The sequence below is a fragment of the Platalea leucorodia genome (assembly GCF_965183815.1).
Source record: "Platalea leucorodia genome assembly, chromosome: Z".
In the NCBI taxonomy this organism is placed as follows: domain Eukaryota; kingdom Metazoa; phylum Chordata; class Aves; order Pelecaniformes; family Threskiornithidae; genus Platalea; species Platalea leucorodia.
In genome coordinates, this window is record NC_138858.1 from 29,787,941 (window position 1) to 29,808,280 (window position 20,340).

At 39.6% G+C, this 20,340-nt stretch overlaps 1 protein-coding gene across 5 annotated transcripts in view; it reads left to right on the plus strand.

Moving 5' to 3' along the window:
- The window catches only part of DOCK8 (dedicator of cytokinesis 8), a 102,313-nt gene that overhangs the window by 42,465 nt on the left and 39,508 nt on the right, over positions 1 to 20,340 (plus strand). For all 5 annotated transcript variants that reach the window (XM_082337052.1, XM_082337053.1, XM_082337051.1 and 2 more), the window contains 11 exons: positions 410 to 569; positions 1,161 to 1,300; positions 1,533 to 1,626; positions 2,787 to 2,949; positions 11,931 to 12,048; positions 13,734 to 13,804; positions 14,499 to 14,637; positions 16,113 to 16,214; positions 16,924 to 17,019; positions 18,120 to 18,354; positions 19,323 to 19,487. In XM_082337052.1, the coding sequence (XP_082193178.1) occupies positions 410 to 569; positions 1,161 to 1,300; positions 1,533 to 1,626; positions 2,787 to 2,949; positions 11,931 to 12,048; positions 13,734 to 13,804; positions 14,499 to 14,637; positions 16,113 to 16,214; positions 16,924 to 17,019; positions 18,120 to 18,354; positions 19,323 to 19,487 (1,483 nt within the window). The remainder of the gene's footprint in view (positions 1 to 409; positions 570 to 1,160; positions 1,301 to 1,532; positions 1,627 to 2,786; positions 2,950 to 11,930; positions 12,049 to 13,733; positions 13,805 to 14,498; positions 14,638 to 16,112; positions 16,215 to 16,923; positions 17,020 to 18,119; positions 18,355 to 19,322; positions 19,488 to 20,340) is intronic.

Here is a 20,340-nt window from a genome sequence, read left to right on the forward strand (position 1 = left end):
CAGGGAACTCATGGTCATTTACCTCCCTGGAGCAGACTGACAATGTTTGCTGGGCTTCCACACATCTCTCACCTTTAAAATATTGCTTTCAGCAGAATATTGTTTCTGTATCTGATGAAGGAAGTAGAACCTGCTAACATTTCATGGTGATTGTTTATGCTGGGCTTGAGGGTCACTACAAATAGGTCTGCATTCTTCTTTTCTATAATGAAAATTAACTCATTGAAAAGAAATGAGAAATGTACAAATCAAACCAGCTATGATCCTGAGAGTGATGTAGCAAGAAAACACGAGAGACAAGAATGTAAATTATTTACTGAACTGTAAATATGTAATTTCCATTTTTTATCTATAGTAGCATTAAAATAACTGATAGCTTTTTAAACAGTCATTATTTTCTTTGTCTTAGACAAAAGAAAAGATTGAAAAACTGAAAGCCCAAGCTGAATCCTTTTGTCAGCGGTTGGGGAAATACAGAATGCCATTCGCATGGATTCCCATAAGCCTAACTAATTTCTTCAACCTTTCAACGCTTGAACGAGAAATACCTGAGGCCGAAGGTTTAAACGGTAGCTGTCTAACTTTTCCAACTAATGCAAAGTGACTCTTCAGTAGGACTGTGCACAGGAAACAATGTCATTCACTCTGGTATCAAGAGTGAACAACAGATTCCAAGTCACATCTTCTCCGGCTTCTTTTTCAGTGCTACAAACACTTAAAACTTAATATGCTTATTGTTTCATCTCTGCTAAATATTGTTCGATGTTTTAGGCCCAGTTTTCATTGAACACTGTCTTTGTAGAAGTAAAACTCCCTTTACCATATGGAGTTCGTTTGCAATACAGGGCAATCAAAATACGTATCATCTTAGTTTCTACAGTATACAGGACCATTGGTGAACAACACTGACCAATGTGATTTATAAGCCATGAATTAAAAATTTGAATAAGCTTGTGCTCTGCAGCAGAAGCAATGTCACTTCATTAGGTGTGTCCTGGCATTCCACTATTTCACATAGCCTGAAATAGAAGTGGTGGAATATTTTAGGTACTCTATCCTCTGATGTTGCTGGAAAGTTGTGGATTTCTAGTGTATTCTGATAGCCCTAGTACTGAAGCAACACAAAGCAAGTTGATGTTTCATTTCATTTCCCTTTGAAGGGAAAGGATTCATTAGTGACAAGAGGGCAACACTGCTACAGGCAAGAAGACTTTCTGAGAGAAGTCTCAGCTCAGAGGACAGCTATCCAGTATCAAACTTCAAAACAATCTCTCTGACCCTCAACACCTTCTTTAAACAGGTACTGGACACTCTTTATTTCTGATTGCCTAAGACATTTTTCATCTATGTCATGTGAACTGTGTTGGGAAAAGTTACCAGTGATGTTTGTGTGGGGACAGAGGATAACTGCTGTCAAGTAGGCAGTAACCCACTTGCTTTGCATGCCTCAAGGCCATGGTTCACTCAGAAGCTTTTCTGAGTGTTATGGAGTATTGTTATAAAGGTACTGATTTTTGTCTTTCTCCTGGTAGGAAGGAGACAGGCTCAGTGATGAAGATCTGTTCAAATTTTTAGCTGATTTCAAAAGATCGTCTTCCTTGCAGAGAAGAATTAAGACTTTACCAGGTACATAATTCATTTTGGTTGGATAAGGATGTATGTACTTTTCTCCCCTAAGTTGTTCTGTAAATTCCAACCCTAAAATATAATTAACTTGGGTTTTAAGTCTATAGTATGTGCTACTGTGGAGCTTCCTGGGTTCCCACTGTCTGCCTGAGCACAGATGTTTTTGAGGTTTTTTTCTGTATGAGTATGGAGATTTATATTTAGCTTGATATTCTAAAATTATTTGCTTTCCTCCCTAATTCACAGTGTATCTACTGGATGTATTTTGTTATTATTCATACTGTTTGAAGACAGTGCTTTAAAGCAGATTTCTAAGATTCTTGCTATTTCCCTGCAATGTTTTTAAATGGGTCATATTTTACAGAGGGAGATGAAAATGTAGTACACATTTCATCTTATTTGGGTATTTGGGTCAGTGTTAGCTAACAAATTAGAGAAGCAGAGATAGTGTTTGGCTATTGTCAAAAACCTGACCAGTTTATTTTTTCTTTTTGCATAAATTACAGCTTAAGCTCTTCTGGGTTGTAGAGGAACCTTAAAAAACATGAACTGAGCACAAAGCTGTCTTGCCTTTTTAGCTGATTGCCAGAAATGACAAGTCTGAGTTCCCCAAACGGTTCTCACTTATCACAATAGAGAGTTTAAATTGAAAATGTAGTTATACTGGGGTAAATGTTATCAGTATTAACTGTGTAGCTGCTCACCACAGCAAGCCTGGCTTTCCTGGTGGCTGGTGTCTACTTTGGCAATGATTAATCAGAGCAGAATCTGAGTGGGGGGAGTGAGAGAGAACTGTATTAGACAGTAGCCCTTTTATCCTTTATTTGTCTCCCAGACAAATTTTATATTATTTGTGTGTGAAAGATACTAGAACATCAACCCAGTATATAGCATTCCTTCTTTCTTTCCTGTTTCTTTGAAGTTGTATGGGGTAGACATAAAGACCTATATACTGCCCTGTTGTGTAGGGATGTGTGTAGGTTACTTCCTGTGTATCTTTCTACCCCTGTGCTTTCATTCTCATGCAGCCTTCAAGCCAAAGATCCAGTTCGTATTTCTGCACTGTTGCTATGTAACCTCACATATTGTTTTCATTTTTTTTTATTATACATTGGTTATTTTTTGTATTTTTGCTGAGATTTCATGATTTTTTTTTAAAGGAACACTTAAACTGGAGATTTCACCAGCTCCAGAAAACCTTGGTTATTGTCTGACACCAGAATTACAACCAGTGAAGCCATTTCCAGAAAACCGTAATCGTCCTCACAAAGAGATTTTGGAATTCCCAATTAGAGAAGTGTATGTTCCCCATACGATTTATAGGTAAGAAATAACACATATTTTTTAAATTCTTAAGATCCATTTTCAAAAACAGTTATAATTTAGATATATTTTTTTTCAGAAATAGAAACCAGAACTATTTTTTAAAAATGTTAACGACAATGCGTTAGGCTGATGATTTAATCTTGCTAGCCATTACAAGATAAAACACCTGCAGGATGTTCTATAGTGTATTGACTAATCTAATTATGTTGTCCTTTGAAAATTTTTCTAAAATGCCCCCAAAAAACCCCTAACAACTCTCATTGACTTGGCATATATATATCTTTCCTCTTACGTGTTTTTTTCCCAGTAGATCTTCTTATTGTTTTTAACAGTTTTGGTAAATGTGCTGGGTGGTGTCTACTGTTAATTTGAGTCATTTGAGCATCTGAGGAAGTGGTGTGTTGCTCTGCATACTTTTTCACCATGAACAAGGACTCTAGGCTATGTCGTTTCTTTTCTTGAATCTGCTCTATTCTGGTTGTTTCAAGGAGATCCCAGCGTTCAGTAGCATGCAACTCACCAATTCCCGTAATTTCTTAGTGGTCTGGCACATCTGAGTCTCCAAGAAGAAATTAATATCAAAAGAATGTGCTTCAACATGTTTGTTCAGCATAGTAGTGCTAGTGAGCAGTGATACTGGTAACAGCTAACTAGCGATAATTAAAAACGGGTGTATTGCAGTATTATAGAAACAGAAATACTAGCTTTCATGTGACCGTTGTGTCAGTGGAGGCATGGAAGTAAAGCAGAATGCTTCTTGCAACACTAGATGACGCTATTCTAGGGCACTTTTCTGATCCCTGAAACAGTAGGCAGGTACTGAATTACTTGGTGGCAAAGATGTGACTATCAGTAAGGAATCACAGAATGAAGAAGCAAATAAAGGAATGTAAAGCTTTATGTAAATGTAAAGCTCTCTCACCCGTTTACCTGACCCCACCCAGGAGGGGAGAAGGGAAGGGCAAGACTTGTGGTTCAGTGCAACTGAGAAATGCAAGGCTGCAGACTCATTTATCCTGGAGAGATGCTCCATGCCTTTACAGGAAGCTGGAGAGCCAGTGAGGCTGTTGGTGATGCCTAGGTTTGGGTCTCAGCTTTTAAGAAAAGTAAAAAGAGGAAGTGGTATCTTATCTTACAATAACAACTTGCAATGTGGCGTCAGCAGGGAAATCAGTAAATAAGCCAGTTTGGATAGAGCCTCGTTAGAAGTTTTGGAGTTATTCCTGGGCTGTGCCATGAATCTGTGATATTCAGACTCCTGAGGGCAGTTTCTTTTCACTCTCAGCACCAGAATGCTAAAATGCAGAGTGTTATGGTACTGTGTTTCACAGCAGTCCCCCAAGTTTTTGGGGGTTTTATGCAGATATTTCTATAGGGGAAGTAGTTTTCATACAACTGAAAGTGCAAATATAAATGAACTTGCGTAATGACGCCTTTTTTTTTAATGAAAAAAATAAGACAGAGTTTTAACTTTCCTATTCGTTGTCTGGCCCCTATAAGGAGTAGCATGTGTCAACTGCAGTGTGCAGCCTGGTAGTTTCTAAAGGTCTGCTTTTGAAAATGAAAAGCATTAGCAATGGCTGTGTTGCTGAGCTAGAAAGAGAGTTGAGTCTGCACAGAATATTCTCTCTTCAATTTTCAGCACGGTAGACTTCTACAGCCAGACATGATGAATATCAAAGCCACCATGCTGAAAATCAATTTGTGCATCTCCTGAAGCAAGTTTGGGTGTCTCCACACTATCCTTCAGTTGCTAGGGTGTCTGTGTTGAATACATACACCCACATTAGAAGAAACGCTTGCTGTAGCTCAACAGTTACGCTCTTTGTGCAAGAGTTCACACCCAGCATGCTTAATCTCTTCAGGCTTTTTGGGCTCTGTTTTGATTTTCACCCTAAGTAAAAGTCATGGTAACAAAACAAAGTAGCATCTCTCCAGTCTAACTTGTAATAATGAAGAGAATATCTTTAAAGAATATTTGCCTTCATTAATCTTTACATTAATTAGTGAATCAATGGTGATAACACAATTGACATGCCACAGGTAGTGTTATACTGTAAACTGGAAACTCAATCAGTTAATACCCAAATTAAACTCTAGACAGTCGGTTAGATACACTGGGGAAATTGTGAAATAAATGCAGAAGTGCTAGGTCGTGTTTCAGCTGCCTTGTGAAAACAAACATATTTGGAGCGACAAAGGGGAGTTGCCAACTGAAACTGTTAATGGACTCCGCCAATAGCTCCCCAGAAAGTCAGACGAGGCAGCTTTGCAAACATGAAACAGCAGAGTCTGGAACCTGGTGGGGTCCATCCAGGGAATAACACTTGTGTTTGCACAGTGCCATTGAAAGCACCTCCTTTTCCCACAAGCCAGAATCACCTAGCCACATCTGAGATGCTTTTGCCACACAATCATGCCAGTGCTCCGGTCGGTGAGCAAAAGTGTAGCTAGGGAATGTAGGCCAATGTATTTGCTTATTTTAACTGTCATGCAATTCTCCTTGCTTAGTTCTCTGGGTGGTGAATACTGGTTTGAGCCTGAGATTAAACTAACCTATGCAAAGTAACTCTGAATTTGAATAGAGCCAGATATTAAGTGTTTCATGTGATTTTATTCCCTTTCTGCTAATCTGAAAAGTAGAACCATCCTGTCTTAATTAAGCAATGTGCCAGCATTTAGTCATAACTGAGTGTCATGGCCTGCTAGTGTGTTACAGGTGATTTAATGTTTCCTAATTTTTGATTGTAAGTCTGCAAACCATTTTTTTTTTTTACCAGTGCTATAGATTTACGTATTAAAAGAATGAAAAATGGATAAAATAATTACCTGTTTTCTATTAACATTACCATGAATGTAGGACACGGTTACATATAGAAATGTATTTGAATAACAAATAAATGAAAACTTATACAAATACACTCTGGTAAGCTCTTACTGGCATAATAATACCTCTGCACATGTCCAGACAAATACTAATGAAACATCTAGCTTCAGTTTTTCTCCTGAATGTTTAAAAGAAATGCAAAGATTTTGTTTACTTCCTTTTTTTTTTTTTTTTTTTTGCCAATGTAAGATATTTCAAAGGAAAAAAGTCTCTTTTTTTTAAATAATAGCTTTTTCCTTTGTGATAGGAGAAGCTGAGTCTTCTGTTATAGCCTTTGAACATAGCTCTTGCTAGTTTTTATACTGGTGTAATGCCATTATTTTAAATGATGCTATTTCTGATTTATCCCAGAGAGATCAGCCAGCCCAGTTTCTTTGTGCACTGTGAAATTGAGCTCTTCTTTTAGTTGTGTACCTACATTTCTTTAATAAAAATAGTTCCCTGAAAATGTCAAAACATTCCAAGATTTATTTCTTTCAATACTCTTCTATCCTTAATAGGAAAAATCATATAATGTAAAGTTTGTTTTTCATTTTATTTTCTCATGAAATATAAATGGAAAAGATGCTGCTTACTGCCACTGTGAAATGTTGGTGCTGAGGAGGAGGGATTTGTCCCATCACTGCAGCAGTAACTCAGCTTAACCAGGCACAGGAAGTCCTGCTTTGATAGGGGAACTGCATAACGCTTACAGGATTTTCGGGGCGGGGGGCAGGCAGGACCTGTCCTTTGCTGTTTTGTTTCATTTAATTGCAAACCACTTGGCACTGTGCTCAGACTTGCTCTAGTCTGCAGTGTGAGCTGGAGGCCTTCTGCTTTGGTAGTAATCATTCTACCCCATCCTTGACTAGTTTTGAGCAAGGAAAGGCTATCGGTGTATAATGATCTGTTATTCCTGTAACTGCCATCACAGCATTATCTGCTCCTTTCTGCCTCTCTGCCCGTGGGATCTGGAGAGAGCATTGGTAGCCCTGTGCGTCTTCTACAGGGCCATTGCTCTAGTTTTGTGCCAGTCAGAGATGCTAGCACTTCTAACTTCTTTTTCAGAGTAAACAAAGTGGAGATTAGTAATGCACTGCTGTGCACAGGTGAAGGAAACAGCTTAAGCTAGCTACTACACTTTCAGACAGAGATGTGTGTGTCCTGATATATTCTGCTCCTCAGTACACATGATTTCATCCCAATGCAAACAGCTGCCTGCTTTTTTCCAAGCTCTGTAATCTCTCCTGGGCATCTACTATACTGTCTCAACAGTAAGCGGTTTCCTGGACGTTTTCCTAATTTTTCTTTGCTTTTCACTCTGATAAAAATGGCTTTGTCAAATACTGCATAACAAAGCAGAAACAATAAAAACAAAAACTCCACACACAGGATTCTGGGAGTGCATGCCCCTCTCCCATAGGCACCCTGTTTGGCACACTGTTTTCAGATGAGGTATTACACCTGACTCCTCATGAGAAACTTCATTAATTATGTAATACAGGCAGAGAGAAAAACATGCCACCATGGCATGGTGATCTCTGTGTAGTCACTGAGTGGAGACTCTGAATAAAATATAGGTTTGTCTAAACTTCCAGATGAAAGCAAAGCCTTTAAAGAAATGTGTCATTATTCTTTAAAAAAATAATCAAATGCAAGTGGTTTAATTAGAGGGCTTCTTGGGGTTCTTCAAAATATTTTGGTTAATTGTAATTTGATGTCATAAATTAGATTCTTGAAAACTCTCTTTTCAGCAGACTTTTAAGCAAGTATAATTCAAAATGCAACAACAGCATTTAAAAAAAATCTTGACAGTTTGGTGTCTTGAATCGCTGCTAGCTCTCTGTATGAAAATCATTAGTATAGTATCTGCTTTCACATTCTGCTGAGCACTTTGATACTATTTAAAATCCATCATATACTGATAAATATTGTGTTTTGCCTTCCAAACAAATCTGATGACGGACTTTTATGCCATTGTTCTTATTGAAAAATATGTATTTTCTTGTCATAATTTTGTGATTTGAATCTGCAGAAATCTGATGTTTTGAGTCAGCCTTCCACTCAGTTCTTCTAGCAACATTTTTTTCGTGTTGACTAAAACTTTATTAGAAAATTTATTAAGGTTTTCACACAAATGCTAATGGACAGAATAAAGTAACAATCACTCTAAGCCTAAATTTAATGAGGATCTGACCACTGACTCTTTAGATGATTCCTAATTTTAGCAACATGAGAAAAATCTTTCAAACTATTATCCAAATTATCCGTACTAAGATACAGAATATATGACACATATACATCCTCTTGAACATGACATGTTGAAGTTCTGTCATTGTGCCATTTGTTCTAGTCAGTGGCTGAATAGAACAGGTTTCCATATTTGGTAAAGGGTTTGTGATTTGCATTGTAATTTTCAACCATTTTTTCCGAAGATTCCCCACCCACCGCAACAAAAGTGTAGAGGAATCAACAAAGATTGAAAATTATAACTAATGGGTCTGTCAGTTTTTGTTTCCAGTACCATAAGTATTAAATGGCAATGTTAACCCATCCATCACTGTTCACCTATAGAACATTTGTGGTTTTTATCAGTAGTGACTATTTGCACATATATTGGCTTTTGCTATGTGTGGCGTTCTTGTCGCAGTCATCAGTGAACATGCCTCATATTCATTAGAAGTTTGAGATGCACTTGTTGACACCTCGTACGTTGTGTAATTTAGCAAGAAGGATTTTATTATGTCACACATATGGACAACCCGTAATTACAAGTGGGAATATTCAATGAGAAGGGTCACAGACTTGAAATTCTGCATACATTTTATTTTGGAAGAAGATAGGTCTACATTGCTTTGGCCATGGAAAGTGATCACATCACCACTGCTAATTCCCATGAAAGTGTAGGAAGGTCAGCAAATTCGAATGAGAATTGCTGCATGGTGTCCCGTGTCAGGCTAGGTGGACCATTAGCATTCCCAGCAAGTAACCGATTCTGAAATAGCCCTTACTGTCCCTCTGCTGAGTCAGTCTCTGACCCAGGGAAGCTGTCTGGATCTGTGCCTCACCCAGGACTCTGCTGTCCTGTGGGACTCTGGTCTCAGTGAAGTTGAGTGCTCTGCCATGGCTTTTGTAGACCCATACTGACTCCTGAATAGCTCTTTTGCTTTTTGTAAACACATCTGACTATATCTGGAGGTTGAGCCCTGCACTTTCTGCAGGGGGAGTGAGGGGAGAAGTTTAATCACACTGACCAAAAGTAATTGCTGTGGCATGCTGTTCGAATATTTCTGTTAAGTGCAGAGCCTCAAGGGAGACACAATGTCTCCTGGAGCTCACAACATCCTTATGGGCCTGCTAGCTGTCCTATTATTTAAAAGACAGCAGTATGTGCTGCCCTGACACCCCTGCTAACTGCCATGTGGAAATGTGCCTTGTCATTGCTTCCTCTCAGGCTTTCAGAGGGTGAGGAAGCTGGCAGGCAGTAGCACTTACACAGCGGTCAGCAATGGGTGTACAATTCATGCCTGTGTGAAGGAACCTCTTTTGATCATCTCCCACCTTCCTACTTTAAAAAATCAGCCATCACTTTCATCTCTGCAGGATATCCAGAGTCAGCATTTGCCTCTGTTCTTCCTTGGTACTGATGGGTTTAATACACATGTAAGCAAGATCCCTAAAACTGCTTGAGCATAAATGGCACAAGCTTTAGCTCTTCGGTACAGTACTTGCTGGAATAATGCTTCCTTGGTTGTGTAGTCAGCAGAGAGCTCTCTGTGATTTTACATATCTTTCATCTCAAGTCACATCTAAATGTAAAATCTAGTGCTCAGGGACATTATATGGATTTGTGACATCTTCTGCTGGGCTGCAGATTAATGAAGCAATGACTGGATTATGCAGCCTCCTCTACATGTATTTCTTCACCTCTGGCAGATGTAATATTGATAATATCCTTCATTTAATATGTCATTACCCCAAGCATAATTCAGTGGAGGTTACCAATATATTTCTCTCTTTCACTTAGCTTTTCCTAATATCATCTTGGAGAGAATTTGTCAGAGGAGAAATTGCATTTGAGAAGGTAAGGAAGAAAGTGCATTAGTGTGGCAGGCAGAAGTACTATTCTGAACAAAGCGAAAGGCAAGTTACATGCTAGTTTGTTTGCCAGGGCATGCCACGGCCCACGTAGCATACGTTGGTTAGCAAAGTGGCTTGGACTGTGTTGTTGAGGAGTATTGTCGTATTGTGGCACATGGCAATAAGGAGAATCAACCACAGTTTTCCAGGTCTTGGGATACAACAAATGGAAGATGGGCTGTCTGACTTAATGACAACATTTTCAGCTGACAACGGTGCTGAGAAGATATCTGTGATAAGGACAGGGCAATTTTGTGGGTAGCTTCTGACTGTCACAGGCAAAAAGAAAGCATGAAAGCCCATGAGTAGTTCTCATTGTTTCTCATTGGAAGCCAGCATGCTTCCACCAACACTAGTCTTATTCCTTACACTCAGAGGACAAACAGTGAGAATCCTGTACCAGACTGGGAAAATGAGACATTAAATAGGCATAATCGTGATGCCAGAACATGTGTAATCCAGGTCTAGCTGAAATCTCAGATTTAACATAGACTTCACTGGAGAAAAAGCTTTCTGTTAGCATTTTGACTCTTCTACCAGAATTGTTGGATTTTGAACTTGGAAGATCATCTATGCTGCCAAATTCCCTGCAGAAATTAAAGGTGCTTTTTAAGTTTAGTGATCTGTCTGTGTACAGAAGCTAGTAAACAGCAAAGTATGCTGTATTTTAAAGCCTTATTCATATTCATTACTAAAAAATGTCAGTTTCTACAATTATAGTTCAAAATTTCTTGTTTATATGTACTCAGGTTCATTGATACTGCTTTTTGATTTGCATAATCTAGAAATATATACCATTTTGTTGCTATAAGCTAGGAATGTATGAACTGCAGTTGTAGGTTTTATTTGCTGGTTTACTTGTTTTCATCACCTCCAAGTGATTCCTTGCCCCTTCCAGAATCTGATTCTTCACAGCTGAGAAAGGACCTGTTTTCTTGAGAGATTCCTGCAAAGAATATTCAAGCAAAGATATTAATTCATTTGTAACTGGGAATTACGTATTTCAAAAAAAAAAAGAGAGATAGGAAGACTGCCTTCTCAGAGACATAGCCTACTGTATGAGAAACCTTAAACACATGATGTTCTATGTGTCACCCCAAGAAATTACTTTTTCCTTGTGAACTTTTGTAATGGGGTTCAGGCAAAGCTTTCACTGTCTAGGTGGAATTGAAGGACAGGGAGAGGAATCAGCAAAATGCTAGTTTGTGCACTTCATTTGTGCAGAAAAGGACTTGGGGGTGTTGGTCAACAGCCGACTGAACACGAGCCAGCAGTGTGCCCAGGTGGCCAAAAAGGCCAATAGCATCCCGGCTTGTATCAGAAATAGCGTGGCCAGCAGGAGTAGGGAAGTGATTGTCCCCCTGTACTCGGTGCTGGTGAGGCTGCACCTCCAACACTTTGTTCAGTTTTGGGCCCCTCACTCCAAGAAGGACATCGAGGTGCTGGAGCGTGTCCAGAGGAGGGCAATGAAGTTGGTGAAGGGTCTAGAGAACAAGTCTTACGAGGAGTGACTGAGGGAGTTGGGGTTGTTTAGCCTGGGGAAAAGGAGGCTGAGGGGAGACCTTATTGCTCTCTCCAACTACCTGAAAGGAGGTTGTAGCGAGGTGGTGGTTGGTCCTTTTTCCCAAGTAACAAGCGATAGGACGAGAGGAAACGGCCTCAAGCTGTGCCAAGGGAAGTTTAGGTTAGATATTAGGAAAAATTTCTTCACTGACAGGGTAGTCAGGCACTGGACCAGGCTGCCCAGGGAAGTGGTTGAGTCTCCATCCCTGGAGGTATTTAAAAGAGGTGCACATGTGGTGCTTAGGGACGTGGTTTCGTGGTGGACTTGGCGGTCCTAGGTTGACGGTTGGACTCGATGATCTTAAAGGTCTTTTCCAACCTAAATGATTTTATGATTCTGTGGTTCTATAATTTTGAAATGCAAACAGTTGTCATTTACCCATTTTATTCTTCCTTTTCTTTCTTCCAGAAATCTCCTCTATGTTTACCCTCAGAGGCTGAATTTTGCTAACCGACCGGCTTCTGCAAGAAACATTACCATCAAGATCCAGTTTATGTGTGGCGAAGACCCGTCCTGTGCAATGCCAGTAATAAATGCTGAGATTTCTTAGCAGACTTTTGCTTACGTGCATTCCTGAGGAACGTCTGAAGAGATAACTCATTGTTTACTTCCCATCACCACAGTTTCTAGTGGGGCCTTAGGAAGCCTAACATCAGAGAGCTTGTGGAGCTTGTCATTCTCATCAGAAAGCAGGGCTGTAGTCCTTACCCACAACAGGAAAGACTTGTTACTCAAGTGGAACAGAGGCATATTACTCCCTCTTATCTAAGTCCTCCTACCTTATTTTCAGAAGAGTGACATCATATTAAATCAATGCTGTATTGGAAACTCTAGTGGTAAAATTCCAGAGCTTCAGAGACCTTTTAAGAATGATGTAGTCTATCTTCCAGTGTAACTCCTCCGTATGTGTTATGTGTACACAAATACTCAGGTGTAACACTGGAAGGTAGAAGTTGGGATCTTCATTGCCTGAATCTGAATGGGCACACAATCATGGAGTGTAGATCAAGTTTTCCGTGTTTGAAATACGCTGTGTATTAGGGCACAGGCATGCACTACTAGCACAGCAGGCAGCACTGTCTATGTTCAGGTTGTTCAGCATTTGATTATAAGATCCTACTTTCAGCTTTACCAAGCTTCAGATGTTCAGTTTGAAGTGTTCTAACCCGGACACCTGCTTCAGCCTGAATTTTTTGGGAAATTTGCAGACAGTGTAATTGGCTATTTGAGAATGACATTGGGATAAAATCTTTTGTGATTTTATGCATTCAAGGGGGGAAAAAAGAGTGAAAATACTGCTTTGAGGAACTTTACAATACATTGGAGCAAGGACTGACACCTGACCAGCCTTTATCAGCATGCTGACACTGCAGAGTGCATACTTTGCAGCCTTACTCCACATGAGCTCTGGAATTGAAATCAGAGCATCAGCACAGAGTTTTCCCAAGCCACATTTCTTCCAGAGCTGGAGCTGTGCCATGTGAATGTAACACCATCTTTTACACAATACTGCATTTTTGGTTTCCTTGAACTCTGCCCATATTACAATTAGATTTTGACAAATGCTCAGGACAGACAGAGCTCATCTGGCATCCCACTCCACTATGAGAGAGCTTCTTCTCCATACATATGGACTTGTGCTGTACAGATATCCCTGCCTAAGCTCATCTCTCAGGGCTCCCTTTAAAGTTACCGGATTCCAGGGCCTTACCATGAGACTGTGTCTGAAATGAGGGAAACAAATCAAGCACCAAAAATGCCTATTTCTGTTCATTGATTTTAAAGGAACTTTAGACCTCTAAGGTAAGGTGAGATGGATCTCACCCTAAATGATCAGGCTACAACTGAAAAACAAACTTCTAAAAATAATTTTAACTTAACTTTTTAGCGTTTAGTTAAAGGCAATGTGACAATGTGTGAGGCTTACCATAACTTCATTCCTGCAATTCTGAACTTTCTAGTACATGACTGGAGAATGTGATGTGAGGTAGTCAGTGGCTCCAGAAATGCTCTCTGGTCCATTTTCCTGGTGTTTTACCCTGAATGGTGTGTGGGGAAGATGCCTGGTAATAAGACATTTGTGTCAATGTACTAAGTTAAAATTGAAGAGTCATTTTCAGCCTTCAGATACTGTCTTAAAATTTATACAAGATGATGACAATTAAATGCTTTAGACCTGACTGCTGTTACTTTCTTTTCTTCTTAATGTAGGTAATTTTCGGGAGATCTTCAGGTCCAGAATTTGTGCAAGAAATATACACAGCTATCACATATCACAATAAGTAAGTATTATTACTATTTATATGACTTGAGAAGAATTAATCATGACCTCTTTACATAATTCTTAGCCTACATAGTTCATCAAGGAATGATGGCACTAATCCATGTTAAACATTTACATTTTATCTGGATTTGTCATATCTAGTTTGGATTGCTACATGCATTTGCACAAGTGACCACTGCATAAGCAACCATTGCTTTTCTTGTGTGGAGCTTTTCAGAGGTTAGTTGAGAATATTCCTAATCTGAAGATTAAGGAGCAGGAGCAACAAGCAGCAGCACAACTTTGTAAGAGCATTCACTTCAATGAATTCACAGATCCAAAAGAGCTGAAGGGACATTCCTGTTGTCATGAATGTGGACTTGGGATTTAGGATTTACACAATAAATATGCTGGAACCCAAAATTAAGATTGAATGTTTTTGAAAGTATAGAAATGGGTGAAAGCTGAAACATTCCAGCTGATATTGTCTTTGCTCTTCCTGATTCAAAGCTGTAGATAGTTCATAAATATAGCTGTATATACTTCATAAATATAGCTGTATATATATGTACTTTGTTTAACTCGGCTCTGAGGCTGTTTTCAGGATTTATACAGTTTTTGTAACTATAGCATCTAAAAGCCTACTGGCAAATTTGCCTTCTGCTCAGTATCATACTTGCATTGGAAATGTGCTTGGCATTTTTTTTAAACAGGTCCCCTGACTTTTATGAAGAAGTGAAAATTAAGCTGCCAGCAAAACTCACAGAGAAACACCATCTATTGTTCACGTTCTATCACATCAGCTGCCAACCAAAGCAAGGAGCATCTGTGGAAACCCTCCTTGGGTATTCAGTAAGTTCCATGTGATATATAAGTCTGTGTGTGTGTGTGTGTGTGTGTGTGTACATATATGGATCTACATCCCATGCAAACAGACTCTGCTTGTCAAGAATTTTGTCATATATTCCCTTTCTGGTTATGGTAATACATCAAAACCAGTAGAAGGTCTTAATGTTAATTCACAGAAACGAGATGGAACCTGTGCTATGTTACATCCTCATCCTATAATTTTACATTGTTCAGTGTCTTTGAAGTTGGTGAACTCACCTGATGCAACTGAAGTTAAGTATGCACCTAAATATTTGCAACAGCAATGCAATCATTGCATATTGCCTAATTCTGTTGGATTCTATTTCTTGCAAAAAAAATCCCTAAAACATACACATACAATTATTTACTGCTATCTAACATGCTCATACATGAAGTAACAACTAATATAATATTTTCAATTAGGTTTTATAGTGCATATCTTTTATCTTCTAAATTGTCTTTTACCTGCATCAAAATTAAAAACCAGAAAGAATCTAGAAGGTAAAATGTAATTCTTTTGCATTCATTGTCTTCATGTTGAGACTAGCATGTTTTAGCTTAAGAAATACATATTGCAGCATAGTCTCTTTGACTTTTTTCTTTATCAATCAATATTTTTAACTGGAGAGATTTTAAAATAAGAGGAAAGCATAGATGATGATAATACTTCAGATTTGAAACGTCTTAGTGGTATGGTCAGCAATCGAGCTGTGGGGCCAGACAAGTGCTTTCCATGTGTTCCTGCTATGAAGTTTGTATTTGTTTTTGATCCCAGTACTGAGAATCCTTTCAAATGGCTTTCTTTTATGGACAGATATTGTCCCACCAATATCAATGGCATTGGTAAGAAGTAAATTAGTTTGTAGTTCAGGAGCAAGACTTGACATAGGTGAGGACTTAATTTTCAAGCTTCTGTTCACCTAAATACAAAATGTTTCTGCCGTGTGATACTGAAATGCACAGCCTCTTTCAGACTTGAATAGCAGAAAAATTGTGTCCAAATATCAAGACAGAGTTATGATGAGTCATTCTGGCCTTAATCCTCATGGTGACCACAACCAAGATGTTCGGTTTATCCTTAGCAAAACTTTGACTCTGTTGATTTGCTTCAAAGCCAAGGATCAGTCTATTCAGGATACATGATTTTTTAAAAGAAAAACATGGACTCTACTAAATCCTTCTGGTAGGATTTATTAGAAAAATATATGTCACACATGAAAAGCTGTGTGTTTGTTTTCTTCAAAAGGGATGGTTTGTAAAGCAGTCTTGTACATTTTTCTACAGTAGCTATCAGTGAATTTAAAATGCAAAGAACTTACTGTTGAATGGGTTCAAGCAGAGAAGCTTGAGTCAATATCTCATTTGTTGTTTTGATGACTGTACATAACAAATTAGATAAATAGCCCTAATCATATATAGTCATGAATATTGCTGTGTTTTCTCTTCATTTGTTTCAGTGGCTGCCAATTCTATTAAATGATCGTCTTCAAACTGGACATTATTGTCTTCCTGTTGCATTGGATAAGCTGCCTTTCCACTATTCAATTCACTCTCCTGAGGTAACAAAGAAAATTATGAAAAGATAATGTTTTCCTAATGTAGAAGAACAGCATAAGTGTTTTACAAACTAACATTTCTGTCTGCTTGTAGACAATGCCTCCTTTTTGTACTTTAAAAGGGGAAAGCTCTGGAGAAAAATGTTGTTGTTGTTATTGTCACTGGAGTTATTATTCTTATTTTATATTGTTATATTGTGTTTTTTAAAGTTAGTTATCCAAGAAAATCCTTGTAAATTGTCTAATCAGGGATACATTTGTTTGGAGGGTGTCAAGTCAATAATTTGCTTTCTTCCATAGGATGATTGCTAATTTTTTTGCGGCTGTGTGGGAGAGGGAGGAGAAATGGAATCAGGTGCTGCTACTGGAGCAGAAAACTATGCCCTCTGAGTAAATATGGCAAGTAGGAAACTGTCCAGAGGGCTAAAACTGCACCACGTCATCATGGAGTGCCTTTGGCAGTGCTTTAACTGGGTACTTCTAGCCTTAAAACTATCCCATCAGAAGATGTATATTTGGACTGTCTGTACTAGGTATCCAGCTAAAGTGCTCCAACAAGTCATGTGTAGCTATTGTCCTCTGTATGGCACTGAATTCGGATATCTAAAATGAAGTGAATAATGCGATTATCCTATAGACCCCCATGAAAACAGGCTTTCTGTTTGATTGTTAAAAGCAAGATGATGATTCCCATATTTCTTTTCCGTCACAGAAAGTTCCATCTCAGACACCACCTATTAAGTGGGTTGAAGGACACAAGGGTGTTTTCAGTGTTGAAGTGCAAGCTGTTTCATCCGTTCACACTCAGGTAATGCATCAGAAGCAACACACAGCTGTAGTTTCATTTCAAAGGGAATTCAGATGTCCAGGCTGACTAAGGAGGTTTATGAAATGGAGATGTTTAAGCCCCCACAGGTGTAAAAACAACTAACAGCTATGGAAATAACCTGATACCCTCAGTAAATGAAATCCTTTGGTGAAATGAAACCTATTGGTATAAGTGAACAAATGAGCACTCTCAGCAGCAAGTCACATCAAGCAACAGGGAGCCTGGTGTTCTTTCAGCTCAGCAAGGGTCTGCTTAGGCTGTTTGAAAGACACCGGCAGGGCACAGTGCCGGTTTCTGTGGTCTGCATCTTCTGTTCTGCAAGACTAGTTCAGACAATGTGTCTACATCTGGAGAGACATAGCACCTCCCCAACTATAGGGACAGATTAAATTGCCAGAATGCTTCAGGCAGCTCAGCCATCAATGCCATGTGGTGTGGGGACACAAGCTTCGGGCTGACTGAGAACTCTACAGTTCTGGTCATTTAAATGTGATAGGAAATTGGAGCTTTGCCCATCTTATTGGGATACTGGTTTGAGGCAGAGGAGCTTTATTTTGTTTCTGCTCCTTTACAGTGTCTCCTACCCATCATCCCATTCTAGTTAACCCCAGTAGCTATGTCCTAAAAACTGGAGGCCCTGTGTCTGAAGCAGGTCCATCACCCTTTGCAGCATGCTTTTTAAATACAAGTAGGGCATACTCATAAAGCACATGACTTGTGTGTAGCTGGAACTTAGGTGTGGGTGGCAGAGGGGCTATAGACCTATGATGTGACAGAGTTTTATCAGAGAGAGGAAACAGTTTTTTCAGGAAATGAAGCAATCACTTTAGTGGGGGCTTTAACTTTCCTGCTTTTAATCTGATGTAACCAGAGTCTGAATTTGAGCCAGATGAAAAGGAACAAACAAAAGGCTGTGACAGCTGCTTTACAAATTGGTCTCTAGGGCTGGCCACCAATGCAAGCCAGAAGGGTGAAAATATTTTCTTTCGTCTCATCAGGTGGGACAATGAGGCTTTGCTTAGCTGGCAGCAGCCTGAACTATACCAACTTTGTTAACTGTGAGTCTACTGTATTTGCAGGACAATCACCTGGAGAAGTTCTTCACTCTGTGCCATTCTCTGGAAAGTCAAGTGACATTTCCCATTCGACTGATGGACCAGAAGATTACAGAGGCTACACTGGAACACGAACTGAAACTCAGCATTATCTGTTTGAATTCTTCACGCCTTGAACCCCTTGTCTTATTTTTACATTTGGTACTAGATAAACTTTTCCAGCTGGCTGTACAGCCCATGGTCATAGCTGGCCAGACAGGTATTTACTGGTGCATGGCCTTGGAGTTGTGGTGTGAGCAACCTAGAGATGTGGGGGAAAGGATTGCTAGATATCCAGGCTCAGTTTAGTATTTGGGGTGGTCCACTTCAGAAGGAGTTGTGCTTCTCAAGACACAGTTTCACTGCACAATTTAATGAGGTTTAACTGAGTTCCTGCCTTCTCTCCTTTTCCCCCTACATATAAGACTCTCAGACTCTGGTTGGGAGGTACATTAAATTGTAGTATTTTACTTACCTGGAAAGAAAAGTAGACTTATCTGGGTCAGAAAGTGGGTTGTGGTTTAACTTTGTTTGGAATTCAGTTGTTTTGCAAGGAAAAAAACAGCAAAATCACTTGTTCTACAGCTGACATTGCTGACTGAACCATATCCTCTGCCCAAATATCTTTAGACAGAATTGGGTGAGCACAAAAACAGAGAGGATATAGTAATGCACACAGATTTTTCTGTTACTGAGGCTGCCAGTTGCCCATCACATAACTTAACTCTGGAGGGAAGGCATACTTGGAGACAGTGGTGTAGTTTATTTCCTGTCTCATTTTGGTAATCAACACTTGTCATCCACTATAATATTGGTGGAAAAGACTGCTAGCTTGTATTTGTCTGTCAGCTGGAGAATAATGAGTCTTAGTGTTCTTCAAGTAGGTATTTTATAGGAAATGCGTGAAGGCTGCTAGAAATGGTAATTAACAGTTACAGTCTGCTTTTATGTAGCACAAAGTGATGGAGTAGCAGTGATTGGGTTGAAAGTCAGTGGGTCTACTGAAGAGTTATTGGCCTATGTAGACCTTGGGTCTGGTTGCGTATAACAATTGCTGTCTAGAGCTCTGAATTTGTTAAGGACTGAATTAAAGCATGTAAGACTAGTTGCTGTTGGTACAAAGAATGCTCTCACCTAATTATATTATACCCTTCAGTGCTGAGACTAATTCTTGCCTTTGTTTCACAGCCAACTTCTCACAGTTTGCCTTTGAATCTGTGGTTGCAATAGTGAACAGTCTCCACAACAGCAAAGACCTGAGCAAAGACCAGCATGGGAGGAATTGCCTCTTAGCGTCTTATGTCTACTATGTATTTCGTCTGCCAGACCCTCAAAGAGAAGTAGTCAAACCAGGTAATATTGGTGCAAGGGTCACAAAAGTATTCTTTTTTCTTGATACATGCTATTCAGTGTGGTGCTTCTGAGAGGAGGACTTGGGGAACTGGCCTATAAAATAGCAAACACAGCTTCTCAGACCCAGACTGCATACCGTTTAAGCACAACACTGTTCAGATGTATCATTTTTCTTAGAGGAAGGTCAGGGATGTCAGCGCTGCAAAGAGCAACATGGACTTACCCCCCATAATCTCTCTCAGTCATTCATTTAAGATGCAGGGTTGAGGTGAGAGGACTCCACATCTATATGCAACACTGTAGCTCTGTGAAGATGAAAGTGAGAGACATCTCCTAAAGTGAGCCTTTCTTTAGAGGAATTTCCTCCAGAAACTAAAATGGCCGTAAGAGGCCAAACTAACTTACTGTCAAGTGGCATAGGGCCAAGCTCTGCCAGTTTCCCCATTGCATTAGGGATGTCATCAGAGGATAAAATTGTGTATGTTGGCCAGCAAGTTGAGGGAGGTGATCCTTCTCCTCTACTTAGCACTGGTGAGGCCACACCTGGAGTGCTGTGTCCACTTCTGGGCTCCTCAGTACAAGAGAGACATGGACATACTGGAGAGAGACCAGCCAAGGGCAACGAAGGTGATGAAGGGACAGGAGCATCTCTCCAATGAGGAAAGGCTCAGAGAGCTGGGACTGTTCAGCCTGGAGAAGAGAAGGCTCAGGGAGGATCTTCAATGTATACAAAGACCTGAAGGGAGGGTGCAAAGAAGTCAGAGCCAGGCTGTTTCCAGTGGTGCCCAGTGACAGGACCAGAGGCAATGGGCACAAACCAAAAAACAGGAGGTTCCCTCTAAACATCAGGAAA